This window comes from Tursiops truncatus, chromosome 1 (genome assembly GCF_011762595.2).
Source record: "Tursiops truncatus isolate mTurTru1 chromosome 1, mTurTru1.mat.Y, whole genome shotgun sequence".
Classification (NCBI taxonomy): domain Eukaryota; kingdom Metazoa; phylum Chordata; class Mammalia; order Artiodactyla; family Delphinidae; genus Tursiops; species Tursiops truncatus.
In genome coordinates this window covers 32,943,138-32,970,656 of record NC_047034.1, presented here as the reverse complement: position 1 = coordinate 32,970,656, position 27,519 = coordinate 32,943,138, and the positions used below count along the sequence as shown (strand labels likewise).

General features: G+C 56.0%; 2 protein-coding genes across 9 annotated transcripts in view; one reads left to right on the top strand and one right to left on the bottom strand.

Annotated features, from left to right (window-relative positions):
- The first annotated feature begins 522 nt into the window (after positions 1-522).
- ETNK2 (ethanolamine kinase 2) lies at positions 523-18,617 on the top strand. Of its 4 annotated transcripts, XM_033852267.2 has the most exons (8): positions 523-780; positions 2,430-2,689; positions 5,636-5,758; positions 11,196-11,338; positions 11,934-12,017; positions 14,587-14,732; positions 16,438-16,511; positions 17,408-18,617. In XM_033852267.2, exons 1-8 carry the CDS (start codon positions 523-525, stop codon positions 17,478-17,480), a joined length of 1,161 nt encoding a protein of 386 aa, XP_033708158.1. In that variant the 3' UTR covers positions 17,481-18,617. The 4 variants fall into 4 exon arrangements, with proteins under 4 accessions (XP_033708158.1, XP_033708166.1, XP_033708171.1 ...); XM_033852275.2 differs by lacking the exon at positions 5,636-5,758; XM_033852280.2 differs by lacking the exon at positions 14,587-14,732.
- Positions 18,618-22,056: 3,439 nt separating this feature from the next.
- The window catches only part of SOX13 (SRY-box transcription factor 13), a 30,750-nt gene continuing 25,287 nt past the window's right edge, over positions 22,057-27,519 (bottom strand). For 2 of the 5 annotated variants that reach the window (XM_073802002.1, XM_073802005.1), the window contains exons 8-14: positions 27,325-27,410; positions 26,957-27,119; positions 26,438-26,547; positions 26,204-26,300; positions 25,746-25,889; positions 24,652-24,934; positions 22,057-23,986 (exon numbers count right to left, since the gene is read on the bottom strand). In XM_073802002.1, the coding sequence (XP_073658103.1) occupies positions 23,710-23,986; positions 24,652-24,934; positions 25,746-25,889; positions 26,204-26,300; positions 26,438-26,547; positions 26,957-27,119; positions 27,325-27,410 (1,160 nt within the window). In that variant the 3' untranslated portion in view covers positions 22,057-23,709. Of the gene's footprint in view, positions 23,987-24,651; positions 24,935-25,745; positions 25,957-26,203; positions 26,301-26,437; positions 26,548-26,956; positions 27,120-27,324; positions 27,411-27,519 lie in introns of those variants that run through there. The other 3 variants (XM_073802008.1, XM_073802013.1, XR_012330629.1) reach the window with 2 other exon arrangements.

Genomic DNA, 27,519 nt, shown 5'->3' with positions numbered 1-27,519 from the left:
CCCTGCCCCGGGTTACACAGGGAGAGCGGCCCCAGCCGAGGTGGGAAGGAGGAGGCCACTTCGCTGTCACGGAAGCGGGGGGAGTGAACCGGGGGCTACCGGGCCTGAGACCCGGGTGGGGGCGGGCCCACCCACCCCGGCCCCACCCGGGCCCCGCCCCCTGCGTCACGGCCTCTCCGGGGGCGTCACCCCGCCAGGCTCTCCAGGTAACTGTGGCCGCAGCCGCCCGCGGTGGCAGGCAGCGCACCCCCACCGGCCAGGGGGGCGGGGCGGGGTGGGGTGGGAGCGTTCCCGCGGCCCCCGCCCCGCGGCCCGTGATGTCACAATCGCGGCGGGCCCCGGCGTTCCCGGGTCGGCTTCGGCTTCGGGCGCCCGGCTGCGAGGCGGCGATTGAAGCGGGCCGCTGGCTCCTGAGTCATGGACTTCCCCTGGCCCCTCCTCTACCACTCCCACTCCCGCGCCGGGCCCCCCCGCGGGGGCTAGCGTCCGCGCGGCGGCTCCGAGGGGGTGGGGCTGCAGGGAATGGCTGTGCCCCCTTCGGCTCCCCTGCCGTGCTCGCCCTTTTACCTGAGGAGGCAGGCGCCTTGCCCGCAGTGCTCATGGGGCATGGAGGAGAAGGCTGCGGCCGGCGCGGGCTGCCGGGAACCGCCGGGCCCCCCGAGGGCCGCCGCCGTCCCGTGCTTCGGCATATCCGTGGACCAGGACGACATCCTCCCCGGCGCCCTGCGCCTCATCCGGGAGCTGCGGCCACATTGGAAGCCCCAGCAAGTTCGGACCAAGGTAGCAGAGCGGGCGCGGGGCAGGGGATAGGGCCCCGCCGGGGCTGGAACGGGGATGCGTGGACGTGTGTTCGTGCATCCTTCCGGGTGTCGGTCCCAGGGGTGCGCGGCTGCTGCCCAGAAGAGGGCTGAAATGGTGGTTTGCGTATGTATTTCTTTCTCCATCTATTTTGGTCCCTAAGCAAAGCTAGGCTCCCGCCTCCCTCGGCCCTCCACACACACCCCTCCTCCTGGGGCTCTCGGGCACGCGGGAGATCCACCTGCCCACTGTCAGCACGTTGTGCGTGCGGGCCCCACCCCCTGTCGGTGTGCGCCGGTGCCCTTCGCTACCCAGAAGCAAGTAGCCATCCGGCTCTGAAACCTGCGGAGGCAGGAACTTTTAAGGGCACCCCCCACACTCACACACCCCATAGTGGGAGCAAAGCCTCCGGGCTCCGGGCTGTTCCTGCTGGTCCCAGGAGCCACCCTGAGGAATTCCAGCTAGCCCCGAGCCCTGAGCTGCGTGGAAAGCCTCACCATCGCCCCTAGCTCTGCCTCAGCTCCCCCTACACAGGGCACCTCCTCGCTCTGCTGGGCACATTGGCAGGGACACAGACGTGGGCAGAGGCTCCCCCTGAGGAGCCTCAGGCTGACTTCCCAGCAGACCTGCCTCCTCTGTAAAGAGTCTTCAGCTGTCCCATTCCCTCTGGGAGCTGCCTGTGGAGGATGCTGCCCTGAGTGGGCACCTGCAGCTTATGCTGGAGTGGTAGGAACTCCATGCTGGTGGGCCTTCTGGGTGGGGAAAGGTGCGGTTCAGGACCATGTGTGAAGGTTGACAGACCCCTTTTGGGGGAGGGGTGAGTGGGTAACATTTTCAAAATAAAAGACAACTTTAGTGTAAAACCATCAGGGCATCAAGCAGGCCTGAGGTTAATTCCAGCACTGGCCTAACATGATGTCTTCCAGTCCCTCCCCTCTCTGGTCCTCAGTGTCCCCACCTTTTATTACTTCGAATGTCCCTAAGATCCCTTCCAGCTCTCTCACACCGTGCCCCATAAATTCCATGGTTCATTCCTCCTTGTCACCCTACCCAGAGAACCTTCCCAGGATCTACTGTCTGTCTCTTCTGGCCCTAAGGAGCTCTGACCCCCTGGCCCTGGGGTGGGTGCCAACCTCAGTGCCCTCCTTTACCCCTGCCGCTGCGTGGGGCAAGGGGGACCGCAAGGAGCCCTCTGCCTGGCAGGTGGTGAGAGGCAAGTTGGGTCAGGCTGTACACGTCCTAGGCTGTACACTCCCCTCCGTCTGCCGCATCCTGGTCCATGGAGGTTTCTTTCAGGGCCCGATGGGAGAGTGAAAAGTGGAGGGGGGAGGTAAGTGGTGTGAAAATTCCTCCACCGCCAAATCCCATCCACTAGAGGCAGACCCAGGAGAAGCATGCCTGGGCTGAGCCCAAGCTGCCATTTTTTTCTTGAACTCTCTGGTCTACCTCAAGCATTGGGAGAGGGTGGAGGGTTAGGAGCAGTGCTGAGCTCTTTACTAAGTGAGAGGGCTAAAGGACGGGGGTTCTGTGCAATTGTGCTCAGCATTCAAACGAGCACCCTGTGCTGGAGCTGGGTCACCACGAGGCAAGAGCAGAGTCCCTGCCCCACACATCCCTCTCCCCCATGCCAGCGCTTCACTGATGGCATTACCAACAAGCTGGTGGCCTGCTACGTGGAGGAGGACATGCAGGACTGTGTGCTGGTCCGGGTGTACGGGGAGCGGACAGAGCTGCTGGTGGACCGGGAGAATGAGGTCAGGAACTTCCAGCTGCTGCGAGCACATGGCTGCGCCCCCAAACTCTACTGCACCTTCCAGAATGGGCTGTGCTACGAGTACATGAGGGGCATGGCCCTGGGGCCAGAGCACATCCGTGAGCCCCGGCTCTTCAGGTGAGGAGGGTGCCCAGTGTATCATTCATCTCCATGATTCCACAGGCCTTGGGCTTTGAAATCGTTGGCCAGCTTCCCTGGTGGAGTGGCGTCCATGAAAGAGACTCTTAAGATCTGTGAACTCCCTGAAATTGCATGAAAAATGTGTGTGTGTTTACGTGCCTTGCTCTGCAGAGAGGAGCTATAGTTCTGTGTAGATTTTCAGTGGGGTCTGCTAAAAGGATGTGTTCTTGGGGAGGCAAGTGAGAATTTTGGTGAACATGGGACCAAAGGGGGATCTGCTTCCTGGCCCATGCCTCAGTCCTCCACCCATCCCAAGTCTGACCTGGAAACATCTCGGAGCCTTGGAAGTGAAATCCCCAGAGTGCTCAGGGTTTCCTGTGCCTCCCCTCCTGCCAAGGGCTCAGGCATTCCTGGAAAATGGGCCTTATCCAGGGTGAGTGTGGTTGTACCAACCCAGAGAGATGCCTCCCCATCCCAGTCTGAGCTCCTTCTGGGCTTCCTGACAAGGTAGGAGCCCAGGTTTAGGGAACTGCTGAGGCTTCCTTCCAGAGGCTCACAAGGACCCATGGCCCCCAGGGAGCTGCTCCTATTAAATGCCTGGATGTGTAGGACCCAGGAACTGGACTTAACGTTTAAGCCCTGTAGATGCCACTGTTGGGGGTCTGGAAGGGGGAGAACCAAAGAAGAGCCCATATTATGCTCTCCTCTGACCATGCTGAGCAAGGATGTCCAGCAGGATCCTTCTTCCTCCCCACAATGCCACGCCCATGTGCAGGGCCCTCAGACCGTAGTGACGCTTGAGGCAAACTGAAATTTACCCCTGACACCGGGAACAACAGCATGGGGGTCTGCTTGAGACCCTTGGGATCTGTCCTGTCCCACCTAAGGGGAAGGAGCCTTTCAGATCTTGAAGGGAAACAGGAAAGCCCAGGCAGGGAGTAGACCAAGAAGCTTCTTAGCCGTCACCTGCTACCCAGCTGACCTCAAGCTAGTGCGCCTGGCCCTATTTGCAGGGAACCCCTAGCAGGCCCTCTAGGGACTTAGAAGAAGGAAATCTGAGAGCACTGCCTCCCGGGCTGGTTGAGCCTCAGGATATTCATGTGGAGTTGTATGTTGTAGCCGTGTGTGTGTGTATCTGGGGTGGGGGTGGGGGACATGCAGCCCTGTGCGAGGGTCTTCTCAGGCTCCAGGTGGTAGTTCAAAATGCACCCAGCTAGAGATGTGAGGTCAGAGCGGGGCCGGGGGAACTCTGTCCTGACTTCTCCCACAGTACCCCTCCCAGCTCTCCCTCAGTCTTGTGCAAAAAAGCTCAGATATTGTCAGGTCCTCACCACTCCCAGTCTCCCGCCACCTCTGGGAATCTGATGCTGTCACTCATTCTTTCATGGAAACAATTACCATTGTCAAGAAGATTGAAGATGGATTTAGGTTTGATGATAAGAAGAACTTTACATTTGGGGGAGAGCCAGAAAGTGGGATAAGTATGGGAGACCCTTCCTTGATGATTTTCCCAGGATAGACCATTATCCTTCTGGGATGAAGGTGGATCTCTGAGGGAAAGGCAGGGAGGAAGAGAACCCTCACCTCCCAACCTCCGCCTCCTGCGAGGCTTTGCAGCACAAAAACGCTGACTGTTGAGGTTACTTTCATTGCTATTCCAGACAACAGCCCTATTGATATTCAAGGAAACACTCTGTTTAGGCTCTTTTCGGAATCTTCCTTTGGGTAGGGGAACCCCGGGTCTCAGGGGCTGCTCCCCTGCCTTGCCCAAGCCCTGGCGGGCTCCCTCCTGCCCCAGGGCCTCTCGCCTCTGAAAGCACAGCCTTCATCTCTCACCCACTCGGTCGCTGCCACGCCCCCTGCCCCCTCCACCCTCTAGGAGGTGGGAGCCTTGGGGGCTTCTGGAGGAGCCCCTAGTGTGCCCTGCTATCCTGTTGGGCGATGGCTGTCCCTTCCAAGGACCTGGCCAGGGGAGGGGGTGCCCCTGGAACAGCTCGGCAACAAGGTTTCAGACAGCCAATGCCTTTGTTGTCTTTCCCAGTGATTATTATTCGAGCAACAGGCAGAGGCGAAGGAAGCTTGAATGCTGGAGGCTTGGCAGCTGAGGGGGGGGTGGGGCTCCAGAAGGGAGAGCAGGCAGAGGACTGGGGGAGCCCAGCTGGGACACAGGGCCTCAGACGCTGGGGTCCTTATCAAGGCCTTCCCTCTCTGCCCAGTCAGTCCTCTATCCACCCCCGCCCTCTCCCAGCAACCTTCCCCAGCTCTGCTTTCTCCTCTCCCCACCGCCCCCTCCTTCTCTCCCGGGACCTTGGATAATGTCCACAGGAAAACTTGAAAATAGAACGCTGGTTTGTTTTGCGTCCTTGGCACCCAGCCGCCAGCATCAACTCCCTGCCGCAGAGGAAGGGGCTGCCCTGGGCCAGCCTGCTTCCCTCCCCACCTTGGCCAGACTGATAAGAGACAAGCGTTTCTTCCCTGCGTGGCATTACCACCCCCTGATTCCTCGGTGCCCTGCATTTACCTCCCCCTGAGGGTGTGGGTCTGAGTCCAAGGGGGCGGGGCTGGGGTGGGGGGGTGGGACGGTTCCGCCTCCCTCTCCAGGTGACCCCTCTGTCCTCAGGGGTTGCTGTAGGCACTCAACCTTGAGGTGGGGCAGGGTCACTGACCCGTGGCCAACGGCCCACTGCTTTGCCCTTTCACTCCCTGAAGCTCCCCCGGCTCTGGTTCTGGAAGGGGAGCTGCTGAGCTGAAGGCCTTTATCTCATTTTCACGCCTTCTGCTGAGACCTTCCTTCTGCAGGACCAAGAGCTCCTAACAGATTTGTAATAGCCTACACTTGGCCCCAGTGGACCTTGCAGGGCCATTTCTTTATGCTCAGGAGTGGCTGAGCTGGGGAGGGCCTGCCCCACACTCATACTGTACTCTTCCTGTTTTCTGCTGTAGGCTAATTGCCTTAGAAATGGCAAAGATTCACACCATCCACGCCAACGGCAGCCTGCCCAAGCCCATCCTCTGGCACAAGATGCACAATTACTTCACCCTCGTGAAGAACGAGATCAACCCCAGGTACAAAGATCTGAGAGGGTTCAAGGCTACCACTGTCTCTGCTGCCTTAATATGACCTCCCTTCCCCAGCACGCCCCGACAGAAGGTTTAGTGGCTTCAGTCCTGATTCCTGAGCCTTTGTCTCCAAGCAGAGTTGGGCTGATTGACGAAATCTCAGGAACTTGTTTCCGCAGTTTTATACCTATGAGCTTCTTTCTTTTTTTTTTAGAATTTTTAAAATTTATTTATTTATTTATTTTACATCTTTATTGGAGTATAAATGCTTTACAATGGTGTGTTAGTTTCTGCTTTATAACAAAGTGAATCAGTTATACATATACATATGTTCCCATATCTCTTCCCTCTTGTGTCTCCCTCCCTCCCACCCTCCCTATCTATGTGCTTATTTCTCCTTCAGTTTTCTGGTTGTGGCGGGGAATAGGGTCAGCATCTCCCCATTTCACCTGAAGGATACTGAGCTCAGAGACTAAGCTTTGCCCAGTGTCACAGGGCTTGTCAGAGGCAGGGCTTCTGTTTCCACACAGGGCCCTTTCTACCTGAGCTGGCTTCTGAGCAATGAGAAGGGAGGGACCGACCTTCTTGCGAATGGGGTGGGGCTGAGTTCAGAGTCAGTCAGAAGAACTCAGCTCATCAGCTGACAAGCCCTTGGACTTCAAGATTCCTGCTACTTGCCTGGGCACCTCTTGTCCCCACATGGCTCTGGGGCCCCGGTTCCTCACCTTGTTCAAACTGACAGCTCGCTGCTTTCTCACTGCTCTTCCCGGGGAGGGGCGCACCCTACCCATCCTGACATTGCCTTTCCCCAGGTAAGACGCAGTTCCCTGGACCTATCCTTATGCTCTCACCGGCAACCTGAGAGTCCTTCTGGCCTTCAGATGCCTGACTCCCCAGCATACCCTTGAGTGCTGAGAAAAGGATGGTGGCATGGAGAAAAGATCGAGGTCGTCATCCCTGCCCCCTGCAAAAAAGGCCATAGTGGGTCTCTGATCCCTCCATGTTCCCCACTGGGGCTGAACATCATTCTTCTCCAAATGTTCGTGGGAGCAGGGCACAGAAGAGGTTTGGAGGAAGGGTATCTCCTTCTCCCTCTAAGATGGTAATAATTAACCATCCCGATCGTGTGTCTCTGTCACATGCATGCACACATGACTTTATCTAGATCCTCCCTGTCAGAGATTATTAAGCACCGCTTTGGGACTACTTGTCTAGGACGTTCAGATGGCACTGACCTTCTATGTCAGATGGCTCTGGGACAAGGACTGCTTTCCCCCTTAGGACTAGAACAGCACATGGAGAGCAAGACCCTCTGATCATCCAGCCCACCACTTTCGTTTGACAGATGGAAAAACTGAGGCCCAGAGGAAGGATGGGACTTGCCCAAGGTTATACTGATATGTGGCAATTCAAGGACTAGAGTCCAGGCCTAATGCTCGGGCATGACCCTTGTTACTGCAGCTTCTTCTGACTGTACTGTCACTGTGTAGCCTCGGGGGGTGACCTTGTTAGGAGGGGAGTGTGCCCTGAGGAAGAGCTGGCCAACTTCCTTTTCTCTTGTCTCACCTTTGACCTTAGGCAAATCAGTTTGCTTAAATTGAGCCTCTTGAGGGGATGATGCCTGCCCTAAACTGTCTAACCTGCCACAAGCAGGGCAGCGATGAGCAATCGCTCGGATGGGGTGAAGCACTTGAGCTCCAGTCGTTGCCTAATAACCCTGATTTAGTCAGTCCTTCATTTCACAAACACTGATTGATTGGGATTTAAAACAACAAAAAACTTGAAGGTGACAGGGGCCCTGCCCTCAAGGAGCTTAGAAACCGTCCGTGTAAATAGGACCTGGCTCTGCAGTGTGTGTGACGTATGCAGGGGTGGGAGCGCAAGGGAAAGTCTTCTTGGCAGAGGTAGTATGGCAGAGGTGAAAAGGGAGGCCTCCGGCTGGAGGAGGCAGCACGAGCACAGCTTGCTTGTGGATGCTGAGTAGGTGAGGGCCTGGCTGGAGCAGATCTTTTTTTTTTTTTTTTAATTTTTTTTTAAGATGGTGGGGTAGGAGTTTATTAATTAATTAATTTTTTTTTTTTTTGCTGTGTTGGGTCTTCATTTCTGTGCGAGGGCTTTCTCTAGTTGTGGCAAGCGGAGACCACTTTTCATCGCGGTGCGCGGGCCTCTCACTATCGCGGCCTCTCGTTGCAGACCGCAGGCTCCAGACGCGCAGGCTCAGTAGTTGTGGCTCACGGGCCCAGTTGCTCCGCGGCATGTGGGATCCTCCCAGACCAGGGCTCGAACCCGTGTCCCCTGCATCAGCAGGCAAATTCTCAACCACTGCGCCACCAGGGAAGCCCTGGAGCAGATCTTCAGGAGGGATTGGGGATGGGTCGTGGGAGATGGGGCTGCAGAGGTGAGTTGGAGCTAGACTGTGAGGGACCTTCAGTGCCAGGTTAAGGAGCCCAGATTAATTTATCAGGCAGTGGAGAGTCAGTGTGAAGGTGTTGGAGCCAGGGGTTCATTGTAAAGGACAGATTTGGGTGGGAGCTGGGGACTTCGAGGCAGGGAGGCCAGCTGGGAGAGTCTTGTAATTCAGTGGGCAACATCTAGGACTAGGGTTCCCAAATTGGAGCATGAGATTCCCCTGGGTGCTTGCTAAGTACAGATTCCGAGCCTAACCCTGGAGATTGATTGGGAGGTCTTGCATTAGACCCTAGGAATCTGCCTTTTGACCAGCTCTCCAGGTGATTCTGAGGCAGGTGATCAAGGAACCATGCTCTGAGGAACGTTGCCCTAGGGAAGCTTCATGGAGGGATGGAGAATAGGGGGATGAGTCAGGTCTTGTGGAAACAGATTTGATAGTCTTGGTGTTGGGTGGGACATGGGGGAACCCAGCCTGGCTGGGGAAGGTGGGGTTGATAACTGCTTAAGGTTAGGCATCAAGAGGAGCTTTGGATGGGTTGATTGGTATGAGGGCAAAGGTGATGAGTCAGGGGCTTCCCTGGTGGCGCAGTGGTTGAGAGTCCGCCTGCCGATGCAGGGGACACGGGTTCGTGCCCTGGTCCGGCAGGATCCCACATGCCGCAGAGCGGCTGGGCCCGTGAGCCATGGCCACTGAGCCTGCGCGTCCGGAGCCTGTGCTCCGCAAAGGGAGAGGCCACAACAGTGAGAGGCCCACGTACCGAAAAAAAAAAAAAAAAAAAAAAAAAAAAACGTGATGAGTCAGTAAGTTTGAACACTTGGAAAGTCCTTTCCCTGTGGGGAGAAGATACTTCCTCCCCCTCCCCCGCCCGGATCCTGAATGCTGAGTGGACACTTGCCAGGCAGCAGTCCCTTCAGGGGAACCCCCAGGCTTCCCTGAGGAGGGCCCCCAGCCCCTTCACCCCCTCCTACTCCTCTGAGGGACAGAGCTGTTCTGCCTGGGATGTGGAAGTTTCTGTGATGCAGTGGTGGGTATACTCTGCCATCCCCACAGCCTTGAGAGAGTCGAGTGATGTCAGGGCTGAAGGTAGCAAAGCTGGTGACGTTTCAAGCGCTCAGGGGAGGGAAGCAGGGCTGCACAGGGAGGTAGAAGGCCTGGACTGTTCGCACAGTAAGCAGCTGTGTGGCCTTGGAGTGGGTAGGGTAGGGGTCAGACAGAGGTCAAGGCCTGGGCAGCAGGCATCTTGGATGTCAAAGACATGTTTTTCAGGCTAAGACCTGGGCAAACCAAAGGAAGCCTCCTAATTCTTATCTTTGGATGGTCTCAGTCCAAGGGGGAAAAAAAAGAATCTTAAAGGAAAAGGTAGCTTCTTAAGAAGAGCCCGGATTAAAATGTATCTTATGCAGACCTGTCAACACAGATAAATTCCAGTGAGGGTGAGGGGAGGCCTCCCCCATCCCACCCCTAATAGACCCCTAGACTCAGAGTGGCCTGTGCAGAGCCCCTGAGGGGCACTGAGGCCCCCTCAGTTCAGAGGCTCAGCTTGATTTTGGATCCTTGGATAGGCTGAGGACTGCTTTCCTTAGGTGAGGGAGTAGAGTATCCAGCTGTGTAAGACGCATCTGGAGGCGGGAGGAAGTCTCTGCCCTCCCCTGAGCCTCAGATGCCCCATGGGGTTAGACGGGAGACCTGAGATCCCCTTTAGCGTTGACCTTCTCAGAGCCTGGAGGGAGCCTGCGGCTCATCCGTGTCCAGGGGAACATGGGGATGCCTTAGTCGCTGACTACTCTTCCCTGTATTCTGGCTTCTGGGCTGCGTGAGGGGCAATGGGGCGTCCTGGGGGAGGGTCAGAGAGGACATGTCTCATTCACATCCTCCTGCGTGTACCCTCACTGCCCTGGACAAGAAAGCAAACAGGAGTCATGTGAATGGAGATAAAACCCCGGAACCACCAATGGGTGGAGGGGAGGAGGCTAGGGTTTTAAGGGTTCTGCTAACTATTTGGTTTTTCAGTATACACAGAACTGTGCTTCCTGGGAGCAAAGTTCAGAGCATCGGAGCACAGTGCACCCTCACCAACTTCCCCATGACCTCTGAGAACATCATTGACTGACCTGTTCATTCATTCCTCAACATGTACTTTTAGCAAAAATGCCTGCCGTGGGCCACAGGATGGGGTGGGCTGAGGGACAGGTGGCCTTCATGCATCTTTGTTCCTACACAAGCAGGGGGCCGGGGCAGGGAAACACACCCATAGTTCAAGGGGGAAGAGGTGAGTTACTGAGCCGCAGCAGAGCAAGTGCTTTTCAATTGAAAGGCCCTCGTATCCCCTTGGCCTTGTAGGAGTGGGCCCAAGAAGCAGTTTTTTTTGCTTTCTTCTGTAGACCTGAGTGGTCTCGCTGTGCGATGGGAAGCTAGTCTATATGATCTCTAGTCCTTTCCAACCATGACGCCAGCCACCAGAGCAGGAGGGAGACTCACAGCAACGTCCCTCTGTCTCCTCTAGAGGGTGTCATTGCTGCCGCCACTCCCAGGGCACTGCCATTCTTCCACTGGAGGAGCTCTGGGGTCTTATTTTAGAGAGCTTCACCTTCCCCTAGGAATTGTTTCGAGCATCCCAAGAGCAGGTCTGTTTGCATCCCTCCCCTGCTGCCCTTGTTCTTTCTGGAATAATTGAGTTTGGGCATTCACTCTCCCTCCCCTGACACCTCCTCGTGCCCCCATCCTTATTTCCCTCTCCCTTTCACGAAGTATCAGGACACTGTCCGGTCAGGGACTTTTACGCTTTGCAAAATGCTTTTATGCCCATGTTTTAATCAGCTTCTTAGAATAACCACAGGAAGTCAGAAGGACAGGAAAGGTGAGTGCCATTTTACAAGTGACAAAAGTGGGGGTCTGAAAGGTCAGCCGTTTGTCCAAGGTCCCTCTGCAATAAGAGGTAGTGATGGGGCCAGAGCCCAGGGCTTTTGAGACCAAGCATGTGCCTGTCTGCTATCAGCCCTCCCTCCACCGGCCACCTTTCTTGCCACTGTCCAGCCTTTCTGCAGATGTCCCTAAGGTCGAGGTGTTGGAACGGGAGCTGGCCTGGCTGAAGGAGCACCTGCCTCAGTTGGACTCCCCTGTGGTGTTTTGCCACAATGACCTGCTCTGCAAGAACATCATCTACGACAGCACCAAAGGTACAGCTTCCCTGGCCCTGGCCAGGCAGCAGCAGGGCTCGGGCTGCTTGATCAGCTGGCGTTGGGGTCCTACTCCTCAGCCTGGTACTTGGACAAGCAAAGTGAGACCTTCTGGTGTAGGTCTCAAGTTAATTTGTAGGAGAGAAATGAAAAAGAAACAAATTCCTACTTAGAAAAATCTTTGCCAAGAAAGAACTCAAAATCATGGTTTGTGGAGCCATTCCCCTGACAACGAGGACGTCTTGGCTGCCCTGTGCCTTCCCTGTGTTCCTGATGATAGCTTCACCCCCATGGAGTACTTGGCTTTATTTTCTGGTCCTCAGCCATGCTGAGGACAAATGTCTTTAGTTGGGGAGAGTCTGAGGACCCAGCTCTGTGAGAGGGACAGCCGGAGCTGGGGAAAGGGCAGACAGACAGATGGAAAGATGGAAGGAAGCAACTTAGAAGAAAGTTGCCACTGAGAAGTTGGGTGAGGCTGGGTTGCTGCAGAGGCCAGTGAGAGTCAGTGGGTGCATTCCTGAGGTCTGTGAAAGCTTGACCAAGCCCTATATCCAGATCTGGGGCCAACCCTCACTGCCTTTCCTCTACCTCACAGGTCATGTACGGTTCATTGACTATGAATATGCCGGCTATAACTACCAAGCTTTTGACATTGGCAACCATTTCAATGAGTTTGCAGGTGAGAAGGGCATTACTCTTTGGCCTATATCCTCCTTGTGATGGAGGGCCAGGTCCAGGGGAAGGGTTGGAGGGGGTTCTGTGCATGGGGAATGGAGGCTGGACACCCCTGTCCTCAAGATATCACAGCTTGAGGGAGGGGCCAGTTACAGCCTGCCTTGAGAAAGCACCAGGTCTCATGGGCAGGGGGGTGGGGTGGGGGGCCGGGGCAGACCCACATGCACAGAGCAAGCCCCTGCTGGCCCATGTGGCACTTTGGTACAAATTAGGGAAACGTGCCCTCTGTAGGATCCCTGAGGACATTCGGCTTGGCATGTGAATTCTAAAGAGACCCCGTCCTTCCTCTGGGCAGACACAGCCCACGCCAGCTGGCCCAGCTCAGCTTGATGTCAGCCTCCACTCACCCCCTGTCCAAGCTCCTTTATGCCCAGTCAACCCGTGCAGTCGTACATAGGGGCCCTGCAGGCAGATAAGGGGCAGAACGAGTTGCAAGTAGCTATTTGCCTGGTGACCTGATGAGATTAATCATGGTGCAACTAGTTAACAGTGTGCACTTTGCAACTTGACTCCCCTACTTCACATCCTGGCTTCATTGCTTACTAGCTGCATGACGCTTGGGGCAGGTTACTTACCTTCTCTGTGCCTCTGTAAAATGGAGATGATAATAGTGCCTACTTCATAGTATTGATATGCGATACACACACACCAGTGTGGCACATACTAAGCTCCACGTTGGTATTTGCTGCTGATGTCAGGCAGGGGAGCTTTTCTGCCTCCGAGGGAGGCTGCAGCAGCCATGGAACAGGTTGGATTTGGGGTGTGTCCTGGAAGAGGTTGGATTTGGGGTGTGTCCTGGCATATGCCGTCCTTCCATAAAGGTAGGTGTGTACAATAGAATCATTTGTGTAAAGGAAGCAGGGCAAGTTTTTCCAGCTCGAGGGCTTAATTGTTAAACAATTCGATGGGGCTAAAGAGGCAACTGGTGGATGGAGGTGGACACTGGGGCTGGAGGGACATCCCCAGGCTAGCAGTGCGGGGTGCTCAGCGTGATGTGGCCAGTCCGTATGGCTTAGGATAGGTGAGGCATGCCCAGGCCAACTGTAGAGCCGGCACCTGGGCCAGCCTGAGGCACTCCCCAGGCCAATACAGGCCAATCCTGCCCCTTCTGGAACCCCAGGTGACCAGGGCTGTCAAGCACTGCTTGTACCTGAAGGTATGACTCCCCAGGGTGGCCACCAGCTGCATCTAGGCACCCAAGGGGCAGATGGGGCCTCAGCTGGGCAGAGCAGCTGAGCTGTGGGTGTGGCCTGGAGCAGAGGCTGGCACCCGCACGGCACTGGGCCTGTGATTGCTCGGCTGACAGACCCACTGGCCTTTCCAAAAGGGATAATTTTTAAGCATTTTAAGTCCTTCTCGCCCAGCGCTTGGAGCAAAGTCCAGCTGGAATTTCTCCAAGGGGGCAGACTGCATCCTGCTTCCAAGTTGAGAATGAAGGAGGAGGAACCTAGCATGGGGGGAGGAGGAGGGCAGTAGAGGAGAGAGGCATCTCCTGTGTTCTCAGGAGCAGGGAGACCCAGTGCTGGGAGCTAAGAACCAGCCTCTAGTAACTGGCTGTGTGGCCTTGAACAGCTTTCTTCTACCTGGGCCTTAGTGCCTACATCTGTGCCAGGACGTTCTTCTCCAGCCATACTCTTGGGGGCCCAGAAGTCTGAGTGTGTTTCTCCAGGGATATAAGGGAAGCTTGGGAAAGATAGGAAGAAAAGAAGAGGGAGGAAGAGACCAGACAAGATGGCCCAGTCCTGGTCCTGTCTTTAATAAACTGTTTCTTTCTGTACCAGCTCTGAATCTAGGCTCTCTGCCATCATGCCCAAGATGTGGCTGGTGCGTACTGGGCTGGCAGTCTAAGGACTCAAGGAAGGGTGGGACTAGAGGGAGTCCAGGCCATTTAGCTTAGGGGTTCCAAGCCTGGCTGTGTTTCCGAATCACCTGGAGAGTTGGACATGGGTGGGTGCCTGGCAATCTGTATTTTCGCCAAGCACTCCAGGCGATGTTTTTAGGTTAACCAGCTCAACACTGGTTCAGGAAGCAGTATTTGAGGTGCATTACGTCCAGCCCTTGCTTTACAAATGAGATTTTGGCCAGTGAAAGGAAAGGGCTTGCCCGAAGTTAACTGGAGGTTAGCGTCAGATCTAAGACAGCTAGGCTCCCGATTCGGGGCTCTGACCCAGCGCCTCCGGTGTGCTGTGGTTTTGTGTAGGGCTCAGGGATACAGTGGTGCTGTCTTAGGGCTTCCCCATCACTTCCAGGACTGTGCCTTGCCCCTCAACGTGTCTGCCTGTCTCTGTGCTTTCCTCCAGCTCAGCCCACTGAAAGCAGTGCCCCCAGCTGGGATGGGGGTCGACCCTCCACACATTAGAGTTTGGTGGTCAAAGAAGCTGCGTTCTTTGCACAGCCCCACAGGACACAGGAGATGGAGGTTTTGAGGGGATCAGGGAACACCTACTGAGCTGGAGGAGACCCCCAGGTGGGCCCGTCTCCCAGCAACTTCTGTGCGGCTGCCTCCCCATCAGGTGTGAATGAGGTCGATTACTGCTGGTACCCAGCGCGGGAGACCCAGCTGCAGTGGCTGCGCTACTACCTGCAGGCACAGAAGGGGATGGCTGTGACCCCCAGGGAGGTGGAGAGGCTCTATGTGCAAGTCAACAAGTTTGCCCTGGTGAGTGCTTGTGACTGGAAGGGGTGGGGGAAGGAGAGCTGGGAGGAGGGACTCAGGGCCCACCCCCAGCTCCTACCTTCTCACAGCCTTGTGGTGGAGGAGGAAGCAGAGCCCAGGGTCAGGGGTGAGGTCCTGGGGGAGTCCCATCATATGCTCCTGAACCCCAGCCTAGAGGGGGACTCTGGGAAGAGCCATCTTGGGCATCCTCTTAATACTGACACCCTATTCCCTGCTTTCCTCCCATTCCATCAAGTCCAGGTTCTCTCCTTCCTAGAGAACTACTTCCAAGAAAGAGCCCAGCTTCCTATTTTAGCAATCTCTCATTTGCACAAGTTCTTTCTAGTGTCTAACCTTAGCCTTTCATGCCACAGTTAAATACATCCCTTAAGTTTTGTGTTGGTTTTTTTTTTTTTTTTCGTCTTTGGAGAAGGTAGAGAATGTCAGTTCTAATCCTCCTTGTTAACTGTCTCCACTGACTCACTCAGAACTCAGTGTAAGCCTTTCCCATCAGGCTCTTTCTTCTCAAATTACTGTGCTGTCAGTTCTTGATTTTGAGTGCTAATTATCCAAGGTACATGGTTCATGCCAGGTCTCCACGGAATGCACCAAGGGGATTGCTAACTAGTCTTACTAATGTCAGCCATGCATAAGCGAGAAGACAAGTCAGCTGCCCTGAATTTCACAATATATCAGAGAACTTAAATAAAATCTTTAATTACCTGTAATTTTAAATTGCCTATTCTATTTTCCTCATTGGTATAAAACTGATTCTTATCAGGTTCTTCCTTTTTTAAAAAAAATTTATTGAAGCATATGATTTACAATGTTATGTTAATTTCTGCTGTACAACCAAGTGATTCTTTTTCAGGTTCTTCCTCTTAACTGTTCCACCTATGCCTTCATCTTGCTAAATTTTTAGTAACCATTCCCACTTGCTAATTGATCTCTGCCCCTTTTAAGTCGTGAAAAGGGAATAAAATGGGGGGAGGTGCTATAGAGCCAACCCTAGAGTGAGCAGGACTTGGGGTGGGGCAGGAGAGCCACAGGAGTGGGAGCCCTGGCCGGGGGTCGCTGGAGCAGCAGGAACCACGGCGCTCTAGCTTCTTGAGCCTAGGGTGGTCTGGGCCCTGGGGGGGTTCTGGCTCTGGGGAGGCAGTTGAACCCTTGGTCAGCAGCCCGGCTCATGTCTACACTCACTGTCTGACCTCACCCACCTTGCGATAGAAGAGAGGGTAAGGGGTGAAAGAAGTCCCTTTAGAGGTCTTCCAGTGACTGGACCTCTGATGCCCATGTGGCCAGGGCACTGCAGACGGGGTGCCACCCCCTCCACTGGCAAGCAGGCCTGAGCTCTGCCTTAGGGATTTCTCTTGTCCTGGATACCTTGGGCTTGAAGATTCTCCTGGGTAGGGGAGCGGCCAGGGCTGGAGTTCAGGTTTGGCTTAGGCTGGGGAACAAGCTGAGAGTCTGCTTAAGCCTGAGGGCAGTAGAACCTACTCTGCTTGCCTTTTTCTAGGAGTGGAGTCCCCAGATACCATCCAGTGACTTGACCTCTAGAATATCCCCCACCTGTGCTGGGGAAACCCCACTGTGTCTCTGCCAGCGTCTTAGTTCTGTGTCTTCCACAGTGCCTGTGTCCCTCCAGCTATGGGGGTCCATGACAGGTTTGGGGGGCTCACTACACTGATCTTCTCTGATGTGTTTTCAGGCGTCTCACTTCTTCTGGGCACTCTGGGCCCTCATCCAGAGCCAGTTCTCCACCATCGACTTTAATTTCCTCAGGTGAGTGCAGGGAGCAAGTTGAAAGTCAGTGGCGGGGTGGGGGGTGCGTGGAGGAAAGGAAGAGCCTTGAACCCAGTACGTGGGGGTAAAGGACACCCCAAAGAGAATGTCCAGGTCCATTCCTCTGCCCTGCTCACCATCCCCATTCCAGCCAGCCCATGCGAGGCGGGTCACTGCTCCAGGGATGCCTGGGGAAGCACGTGTGCCCAGAATCCCTCTCTGGAAGTGGTCAGAAACCCTTGCACCCCGCCGCCTGCTATCTGCTTCACTGCCCGGCTCTTCTGCCAGGGCTCTTCCCCACAGAGCCCGGTGCTGAAGGGAATTGCTGGAAATTAGTCTGAAAGATCACGAGTCCAAACCCCATTTTACAGCAGAGGGGCCAGAGTTCCAGAGGGGTGGGTGACCGGCTGAGGTCCCTTGGTGGTTCAGCTGACTGTGCTGCCTCCCTGCATGGGGTATCAGACCCAATTGCTCCTTTAGTGGCCCCTAGTGATATACTAGGGGCTGTACCGAGACTGTACTTGAGTATTGACTACTTAGAAACTGGGCACTTGCTGTGTGGGGGAGATAAGAGTCCAGTTTTACAGAACGAAAAAGTCCTGGAGATCTGTTGCTCAACAAGGTGAACGTACTGACCACACTGAGCTGTAAAGACTCAACAGACAAACCAATATGTTTGGGGAGGGGTTGCTCCAGTCTAATCTAAGAAGAAAAATAAAATTATAGTGGAAGTGAAAACAAAACAAAACAAAAAACCCCAGCCTGGGCTAGGGTCCATTTGCCCAGACCTAGATGGGCTGAGCTGGTGAGAAACTTTCCTCATGGTGTGAGTGCCCCCAGCAGGGCTCACCTGGCTGCCCTTCTCACCCTCAGTTCCCTTTCCTGTCTTCTGGCAGGTATGCAGTGATCCGATTCAACCAGTATTTCAAGGTGAAGCCTCAAGTGTCGGCCTTGGAGATGCCAAAGTGACCAGCGTTCCCAACCCTCCCCTCCCATCTGCCTGGCCAGACCTGTTCTCCAGGGCTCCATTCTGCTCTGGGGTCTTCACCTTTGGACAAGGTGGGCGAGGGGACAGGTGGCTGTCCCAGGAGAAGGCTCTGCCCGTCGCCAGCCCCCAGTGATGCTTCTGGTGACCATTCTTGGTTGGAGGGGCTGATAGGCCCCAGCTCTGGGGGTCCTCTTCACCTTGCCAGACTGGGTGGTGGGGAGTGCCTGCAGCCTGCCAGGGCTCAGACCGCAACCGCCCTGGAAAGGCTGGCATTCCCAGCCCCGGGCCATCCTGGCATCTGGGCTGCCTTAGACGTGTCTTTGACCTTCCTGGCTTGGGGAAGGGGGAAGGTGGGAGGGCTCCTTTCTACCTCCAGGGCCCTGAGCCTCCAGCCTGTTTCCCCCTGCATGCCCCATGTGGGAGGTGCTGAGCCCAAACCAGCATCCTGCCAACTCTGACAGATGGATGTACATATCTTGGGGGGGGGGGGGTCTAGAATTGGGTTTGATGGCTCCCCCAGCAGCCGCCTCATCTGAGATTACTCCCTTTCTCCAAACCATATCCGATCAAATAACCCCAACCCAAACCTCAGCCTGACGACGTGTGCTCTCCTCCAGTGCCCTTTCTGCTCCAGGCTTGTGTTCTGTACCTCTGCCTCCTGCTGGGAGGGAAGGCAAGGGAATGGGCCACCAAAGCCTGGCTCTGCTTCATGCTGTGGCTTGGCCAGAGGGGACAGAGCCAGGAGTGGGGTGGCTGGACCATAGCCAGCAGGCTCCTGCCTTGTTCCCTCCCTTGCCCTCCAGGCCCTCACTTCCAAGGAACAGTCTCTCCATGTCCACCTTCTGTCCTGAAGTTGACCCACGGTCTCCACACTGGGGAATGACTAGTGGGAGTCTGAGGGCAGGGGCCAGGGACCACCGGGGCTTGCCAGCCTGCAGGAGCCTGGGTGGGGTCGGTCGTGAAGGTGCTGAAGGAGCTGTTGCCCCGACTCTCAATGGCCTCCACCTCCTTTCTGCCCTCACAACCTCTCAGGCCTTTCTGGCTCTGGCCTATAAAATTTTTCATTTGTAAATTATCATGGTTTTCTGCATTAAAACGGCCATTTATGGACCACTCTGTGTCTGAGTGCCACTGGTAGGATTTGACTCAGATGGTGTGACTAGTTCTCCTGCGGTGGGGGGTGGCAGGGCACTCCAGTCCCTCTTCTCTGGGGTCCCTTTGGGCTGCACACTTTGCACCACACCCTCCATTTACCTGGCTCACAAGGCCTGGGGTCCTGATTTGGGGTAGACCTGGGCAGAGCTGGTGGTCTCACAGCTCCTCTGCTTTTGACCATCTTAGAATAAGTTGACCCTGAGAGGACACAGCCTCGAGGGAACTAGACCGTGGATTCCAAGAACTTGGCCTATCCAGGTGATGGACCAGTAAGACTCCAAATCCAAGTGCTCAGGACTTCTTCCTTTGTCCTCACTGGCCCCAAGTAGTTGAGTTGAGCAGAAGGTTGCTGTGCCTGAGAGCAGGCAAGGGTGATTTCCGGACCCAATATGTCACTTTCTCAGAAAGCCAGAGGGAGGGAGAACGGAAGCTCCAAGGTGAGTGGGGCACCCTCCCAGCTTCCCAGGCTGCACTCCCAGGGCCCCCAGAAGGCGCCTGGTTCCCTTATTGGTAGCAACCGCAGCAGCAGCAGGTGCCTTCCAGGTGGACCCTGCCTGTTTGGCTTTTGCCTACAAAAGTACCAGCGTGCCATGGCAGCCGCTGGAGCTGAGCCGGCACTGGCAGCTGGGGCCTTGTTCAAGGTCATGGTGATCCAGGGTGGCCAGGCCCCTGACGAGTAGCAGTATCGCATCTAGGAAGGGCGCTAGTGGAGGACACGGCTGAAAGATCTTCCCCGGCATAGGGAGGGTGCCAGGGCTGGGCAGGTAGGGCCTCTGAAGGTCATCTGTGGGGTCGGGTGGTCATGCGCACCACCTTCCTGAGGACTGTATGGCAGTGCCCACGCTCCTTGTTCCTCTCAGATCCACCTCTGGAGCTGAGGGCAGAAAACCACTGTGAAGGCAGCTTCGTTTCCAGCCTCCTGGGGCCTTGATGTCACAGCACTGAGATGGTGGTACAGCGGTGAGCAGGGCCCCCCAGGTATCATCTTGTGCCCCTATAGCCCGGCCACCACCAGCACCAAAGGAATTAACCTGCAGGCACCATCCCACTACCGCCTTTAAGAAAGTATCCTCATTCCTCCAATTCTCCAGGGGAATGGGCAGGTGGGGGCAGGGGAGTTTAGGCACACCCCTCCCGCACAAAGCCTGGAGGCCCACCGTCTCGCCTTTCACTGCCACCCCGCCCCCCTGCCCACCGGGCTCGGCACCAGGCCTTGGAGACTCAAGGGTGGCCTTGACTCCACTCCCTCAGGCCACTTCTTGACACTTAGCAGGCTCTCCAGGCAAAGCACTCCTGGACTCTTCATCTCTGCTGGGCTCTCACCCCTAACCTCCGGAGAGGCACAGAGAGGGCAGAGAACAAGCTCGTGCCCCACCCTTCCCAGTAATGGTAATGTCCAGGACGCTCTGTTCCTGGCCTTTTAACCCATCTGACCCCATCCTGCCTCTCCGGGGGCCAGGGGGGTGGGGCTCCAGGGCACCAACCACAGGTTCCCGGGCAGAGCTTTTCCCACCCCAGGAGGATGCAGGGCACGTGACTCTCTCTCAGCAGCTGGAATGAGGACAGGACAAGGGTTGCTGGAGGGAGTAGGAGGTGGGCAGTAGTGGCCTCAGGCTCTCCTGAGGCCACAGAGGACCTGGGAATAGGGAAGTGAGAGGAACTCAGGACTGGCAGGGGGTGAGGGCGAGCCTGGCCAGGAGTGTCCTGACCAGACTGCCCAGATTTGGTTTGGAACATAGTGAGGGGTGGTGGTGGGGACTGGAGGGTTGCGGAGATGGACAGGGAAGTTGAAATGAGCAACTCTCCCCTGTGACCACTAGGGGGCAGGCGCCACAGTCAGCCAAGCTCCTCTTCGCAAAGAGCACCTTCATCTTTTCCGCAAGGGGCCCAAGAGGCTGGGCTCTGCTGCTTGCCACTGCCCTGCCGGTGACCTGGGGTGGGGAGGGCAAAGAAAAGGAAACTCAAAGCTCTGGGAGGCTGGGCTGGGAGAAACCAGCAAAGGCTAGCAGCCAGGATCCTCCCTAGATCAAAAGATCGGGACCCTAATTCTTGGGGTGTCTTTACTCCCAAGTTTGTGGCGCGGGAATCAACCATACCTACCTTCTCTCACCACCACCCTCTCCAATTTAGAAATCCATTTTCCAGCATTCAAGAGCCTCTGTGTTGGGAAGCTCACTACCACTTTTGACCATCTTTGTCAAAAAGTTTTTTATGTTAAGTCAAAAATGTTGACCCTCGCGACTTCCATCAAAAGGCCAAGTCCTAGTGCTCCCTCATGAGCTACATCAAATATCTATGTGCTGCCCAGCTGACAGCTTTGAAGAAAGCCATCTTGTCCTTTCTGCCCTACCCTAGTCTCCTTTTTTCTGGACTAAACATCCCTGGCCCTCTCAACCATTCCTTGAAGGACGTGTCCATCCACTAGGCTCCCTCCAGTCCTCTGTACAGGATGCCTGCCTCTGGGCCCCTCCAGTGTGAGAATGGCCTTTTCTTTTCAGGGGCCTGGGGCTGGCATGATGCACCTGAGACCAGGACTGTGTGGCGTACACTGGCCCATCACCTTGCTTGTTAACACATGCTTCTGTTAATCCAACCCAAGCCCAACTCTTTGACACGGTACTGTTCAGCTTTGTTGCCCCCACTCCATATTAATGGGGTTCATTTTTCAGCTACAAGAGTTGGTCTTTTTATCAACTCTTGTTGCATTTTGAGTTTCAGTCACCCAGCTCTTTTAGGTCTATGGGATGGTTATTTCTCTTAGTGTGACACGTAGGTCTTTGAGATCTCATTTCAAAGCGTAAGGTCACAGAGCCCTGAAGTACATAGAGACCCTGCTTCATTAATCAGTATCCTGGGGGGCTTATAAATGGGCTCGTGGTGTCCATGTGAGCCCTTTTCTGGAATGAGGGTCCACAGCTTTCATTAGATTTTCAAAGGGCTCCTTCTCCAAAAGAAGAGCCATGGCTAAGGCATAAACTCCTTGTCTTCAGATGAGGAAAATGAGGCCCAAAGGGGAGACTTGACACACACACACCCGCCCAACACACACACACACACACACACACACACAAGGCCATGTGGCTAGTTCTGGGGAGAACCTGAGCTTCCTGACTCTTATTACAGTGCTCTTAACCACTGCCTTCTTTCTTAGGACCTGGGTGGGCACTTTGTGGTGAGGTCTGCTCACCTCCTTGAAGCAGGGGCGGGGTCTTACTCGAGTGTGGGCTCTGGGGGTGGCATCTGGCCTGGGGCTCCCTTGCCTAGGATGTTTCCTCCCTGGCTCCATGCCTGAAGTTCCATGGAGCTGCCACCGGGGGCAGTGGTGCCCGGGCTGGTGGCACATTTAGGAATTCTGGACTTGGGCCAGCCTCACCACCCCATCCCGTCCCAGCAAAGACCAGATTCTGAAATGGTCTGTCTTTATTATGTCAACAGAAAACAAAATTCCCCCAAGTGTAAATAGGAGAAATGTGCTGGTTAAGTTACTAATCATTATCTTATTATTAACAAAATAAAGCACTATCTATGTTTACAGTCATAAAAAAAAGAAACAGCCTGGAGAGAAGTTGGTTCGGGGAAGTAGAAGGGGAGAAGATGGGGGAACGGACACAGACTCCACATCTGTCCCTGTAGGATTTGGGGTTCCCTTCCCACCTTGCCCCAGGGCTGTTCTGGATCTTTGGAGTCAGGTGCCAACGGGATTTGATTTTCCTAGGGAAAGACCTTGTGAAAGGGATCAGGAGCTGAGGCAAGTTAGGGGTGTAGAGTGGGGGAGGGGAGGGGGGGTGTAGAGTGGGGGAGGGGAGGGGAGCGGGCAGGTGTAGGGGCAGAGCTGGGTGGGAGAGGATGAAGCCTTCCAAGGACAGGGTGGGGGTGGGGAGCTCCCATCCCCTGCTCAGGACAGAGGAGTGGAGACCAGCTGCACAAGAGCCCCCTCTCCAGGGCTTCTGTCACTTACAGAAGGGGGCACCATCAGTCCTCCTGCCCCCACTCCTGGCACTCAGGTTGGGACCAGGGGCTGGGGCACCATGACAGAGCCCCTTGGAAGCTGAGCACATTCCCATGCTGCTGGGAGCTAAAAATGGCTCCATGGGAACTGACATGCAGAGTCAGGGAGGGAGTGAAGGGGCAGGCAGGGGAGGTCAGGATAGCTGGGGAGCCCAGGGCAGACCAGGGGCTTACAGACACCCAGCAGGCGTTAAAGGGGCAAGGGCAGACACGGAGAAAGGGAGAGACACAAAAAAAGGCCCTGCAGAGAAACAAGGACAGAGAAATGCACCAAGGACACACAGAACCTGAGACACCCAGACTGACAAAGAGGTAGCAATTTGGGGACAAAGAGAAGCACAGAAAGAGCCCCCCGGAGAAGCAAGAATGGCATCAAGAGACACACCCACAGGAAGTCAGCGACAGTGCCTGGCACTCAATAAATACCTTGTGCAATGAAAGAACAGATGAAAACATGTGCACTTGCGCACATGGGTACACATACACACACACATACACACACACACACACCAGCCAGAGGCACGAAAGGCTTGGCAGAAGATAGAGACATGGAGGAGAGCCAGACCTCTTTGCACAAAGTACAAAGCGATCCTCGTGGTAGAGGAGCGATCTGGGGTACTGTGGTGGGGCGGTGCGTGTTGGTCCCATGGTGGCTGGTCCAGCCAGGACAAGAATGGAAACAAAGCATGTGGCCCCAGGAGAACAGGTCTGTAGCTGCCATACCCCTGGGGTGGGCAGACCTGCAGGAGGGGAGGGTCATACAGTGTCCCCTGGCCACGAGCCCCAAGGGCCACCACGGAGCTCAGCCAGCCCAGCCCATCACCGCCATGCAGGACCCACTCGGGCCATCAGATCCTCAGGTGTGCCCACAGGTGTGGTGGGGAGGGGGCATCTCCCATCATGAATGTATCTACAAATGCACAGCTGTGCCCATCTCCCAGGCATGCGCAAGTCCAAGTACCAACGCAGTCCGGGTGGGGTTGCTGTGCCTGCTGGCGTGGGGCCCGGTCTTCCCCATGGAGGAGGGCCAGGCCCACGTAGCCGGGATCAGTCTGTGAGTACCACCAGCTCCCCGTCGCTCTTCTCCTCGGCCTCTGAGTCCTCATCCTCGCTGTACCGGTACATCTCGCCATCAGCCACCGAGTGCCTGTCCTCTGTGCCCTCGCCCTCCTCCCTGAGGCTGCAGGTGTTGACGATGACAGGCATGTTTGGGTCCAGGCTGCGGGGCACATAGTGCTCCACCAGGGGCTGTGCCAGGGGCACGCCTGCCACCCGAGGGTACAGGACATCTGAGGGGCTCATCTGCACCTGGCTGGCCTGCGGGCTGCGGGACAGAAGAAAGGCATGGTTATAGATGCACCCGCACTTCAACCCCGACCCTGCTCTCCTCCGGTCCTCCGCAGGGCGTGCCCTCCGAGCTCCCACCCTTTTGGCTCCAAGACACATACACCCGGCTCCCTGGCTGCTTTCTGATGGCAAATTCACTGTCAGCTACAAACCCAAACACACACATACAGCCCCAGGGCCACGGGTCCAGACATTCCCAGAGGATCGTGTGTAAATCCAGTTTTGGGAAACTGTATATTTCATATGCCCCAGGGAGCTTCCGATTTAAAGAAACCCACTAGGATGCTTGTTTTGGTCAACTCCGGAATCCTCCGTATGATTATTAGTACCTTGATTTTTAGTACCCCTGAATTTTTATTGAGTTTGTCAAGGGGACCCACGGATACATTTCTCCAGATACCCACTAGTCCCCTGTCAGTCACAAATCTATATCCTGATCCACCAGGGACTCACCATGGTCACAGTCACCACTACAGTCACACACACATAATGCCCACACAAACGTATGCACACACATGCGTGCACACACACAGCTCCCCTGGAATCCCACTAAGGCCACACGCTAACCCCAGCCATTCACAAGAGCTGTGTGCACACACACACACACACACAGAGTCTCAGGCGCTGGGGAGGCCTGCTCACGGGGTCGTGTAGCTCTGGCGGGCATCCTGGCGCCGGGTCCTCATCAGAGCCTTGTACTCGCCCACCCGCAGCCGCTTGCCCTCCACGATGCAGGTGCGCTTGGGCCGTGGCTTGTACTTGTAGTCAGGGTACTTCTCCAGGTGCTGCCGGCTCAGCCTTGCCTGCTCCTCGTAGTAAGGCTGCTTCTCCTGGTTGGTCATGGACTTCCAGCGGGAGCCTGGCCCAGCCCCCAGGGGCAGGCAGTCAGCTGGGCTCTGCTGACACCCCCAGCCCCCTGCAGATCCTGGAGGCCCCGAGAAGGTTTTGGTCCCCAGATATATGCGCAAGCACCTATACACAGCAAGGGCCTGGCCCAGTGTGGGTGCTCCATAGATACTGAGCGAATGAATGAGGTTGGCATGTATAAGGATATCCAACTGCTACCTTAAGACACAGCACCCACCCACATACCAAACTCCACAGCGACTCTGGGAGGCCTCTGGTCTGCATGTTTTGCATAAACAAAAGAGTAGCCACCCAGGCCCCCAACAATCCCCAGAGGCTCCCTGCTGAGGACAAAATACCTGGTGTCTCAGTTGACAAGAGACCTGAACTGGAGGAGCTGAGGTTTGAGAACAATTGCCCTCTTCTAGCTCCAGCGGCCCTGCCCCACATTTCTCCTTGGCCTCCAAAGAGGACATATAATTTCAAAGACCTTTCTACTGAGAGCCCAAGAATACCAGTCTCTCCTGTCTCCTGCCAGAGCCAGCTCCAAGGGTCTGGGCAAACAGGGGAACAAGTTAGGGAGAGATGGGGTCGGGGAGCTAAAGAACGTACACACACACTCTCTTCCACCTGAGTTCTTCGGTGCAGGTGCTATCAGAAGAGCCCTACAATGGTACCGGACTCCAGGACCCAGCTGTCCCACATCCTGCCTGCCTCCCACGCGCCATCAGATTCCACTGGAGTTCACCACGGCGTGGACCATCACCCAGAAAGCCCCAGTTAGACCCAGCTGACTCCTGCAACTAGATCCTGCTGACTATGGCTCCTGGAGCCCCTAGAGCCCCCCGAGACCCGCCCCCCCTCCCCCCCCCCCGCCCACTGGCCCTTACCAAGGATCTTGCTGATGCTGGAATTGTGCATGTCTGGGAAGGCCTGGAGGATCTTCCTCCTCTCATCCTTGGCCCACACCATGAAGGCATTCATGGGCCTTTTGATGTGGCTGCTGTTCCGGGACTCAGGGAAGTGGCGGGAGCCTGGGAAGCAGGGGAGGAGTCAGCCAGGCAGGGCAGCCAGTGTGGGGTAAGGAAGAGTCCTCCAGGGCTGGCAGAAAAAAACATCCCCTACTTGACCACCAGAGGGCGCCGGGAGGCTCCCACAGGGCCAGGGATGGCCAGGAGTAAGACCAGCAGGGGCCCAGAGACAGACAAGGGACAGATACGTAAGGGGACTCCACAGACAGACTAAGGGAGAGAAGCGATTGGAGACAGACACAACCTGACCCACCCTGGCCCTGGTGGGAAGCAGAGGTGGGCCTCCTGCCCATCAGCCCAGTACCCCGAGCCCTCACCGTCCACGTCACAGCCCAGCATGGCTTCTTCCAGTGGGTGCACACAGCTCTCCTCCAGCCGCTCCTTGGCTGGGGATGTGTCCAGGCTAATGAGGTCCTGGGTAGACAGGGCAACGTGTACATCAGCCCCCTCTGCAGCACCCCGCTCCCCTCCCCCGCTCTTCCCTTTGGTAGCCTCAGACACTGTGTCTTCCACCCCTGCCCACCCAGGTGCAGGGTAGTGGGAGCCCATACCTTACGGAAGGAGGTGTTGGGGGGACTTTCTAAGGCTCCACTGTGACCGTGCAGCAGCTGTCTGGCATCCTGGATGGCTTTGGTGACAGCATCCCCTTCACCAAGGAAGCCTATGGGACAGGGGAAGGAAAGGAAGGGAAAGGAGGGGCTATTGAGGGAGGTACACCCAGTTCATGTCTTGTCACCCTGGGGTGGTGCTCCCTCTTCCCCTCTGTTGCACTGCACATCCCCAAGGGGGCGCCATTTACACTGGAGTCCTGGTGACAGTAGACTGGAAATGAGAATGGCCTGAATCCCTGATTCAGGTGCCCAATCAGATACAGTGGGGAGAGCAGGAAGGGGATCTTCTTCCGGGACACTGAGTGCTGGAACTAAAAGGGGCCAAAGAGAGCAAGTCTAACCCCTTGTTTTATAAAAACTGTAACCCACAGAGCGGAAGGGACACACTCAGGGTCATATCCTGCCCTCTTAGCTCTCTCCTAGAAGAGGGCTGAAGGGAAAGGTGTAGGGGCGGCTTACCCAAAGGCATGCTGGGGGGGCTGGCCTGCAGGTCCCGTGTGGGGGCCCCACGGCTGGGAGGACGGGGTCCACAGTTGCTCATCTTCAGGCTCGGGGAGCTGGAGGCATTAGGCAGCTCGGGGGCCTTGGGCTTGGCCGTGAGGTTTAGGGGTTGGGAGGGCTCCTGAGGGAGACCCAGAGGGTTAGAGACACCAAAGGACACCTCCATGGAGGGACTGCGGGGACACAGGGTGACAGAGGAGACAAGCAGACAGGAAAGGAAGACAGAAGCAGGAGAACAAGGACAAAGGACCCCATGGTCCCCTAGGCGGGCAGCCAGCCACCACAGGTGAGGGCGGAAGCCCCCGGCCAGTGGGCAGGGGCAGTACCTGTAGGGCGTGGTGGGCAGACAAGGCCCCAGGCCTCTTCACCACTGGGGCAGCGGGGCTGTGCAGCAGCTGCAGCGGATACTCCACTACGGAAAAGGCGGCAAGGAGAAAAGTCCTGGATGAGCACAGAACAGCAGACGCCCTGCTTGACGAGGTCCCGGCAGCACAGAGTGGGCAGAGGCTCGGAGCTGGCCC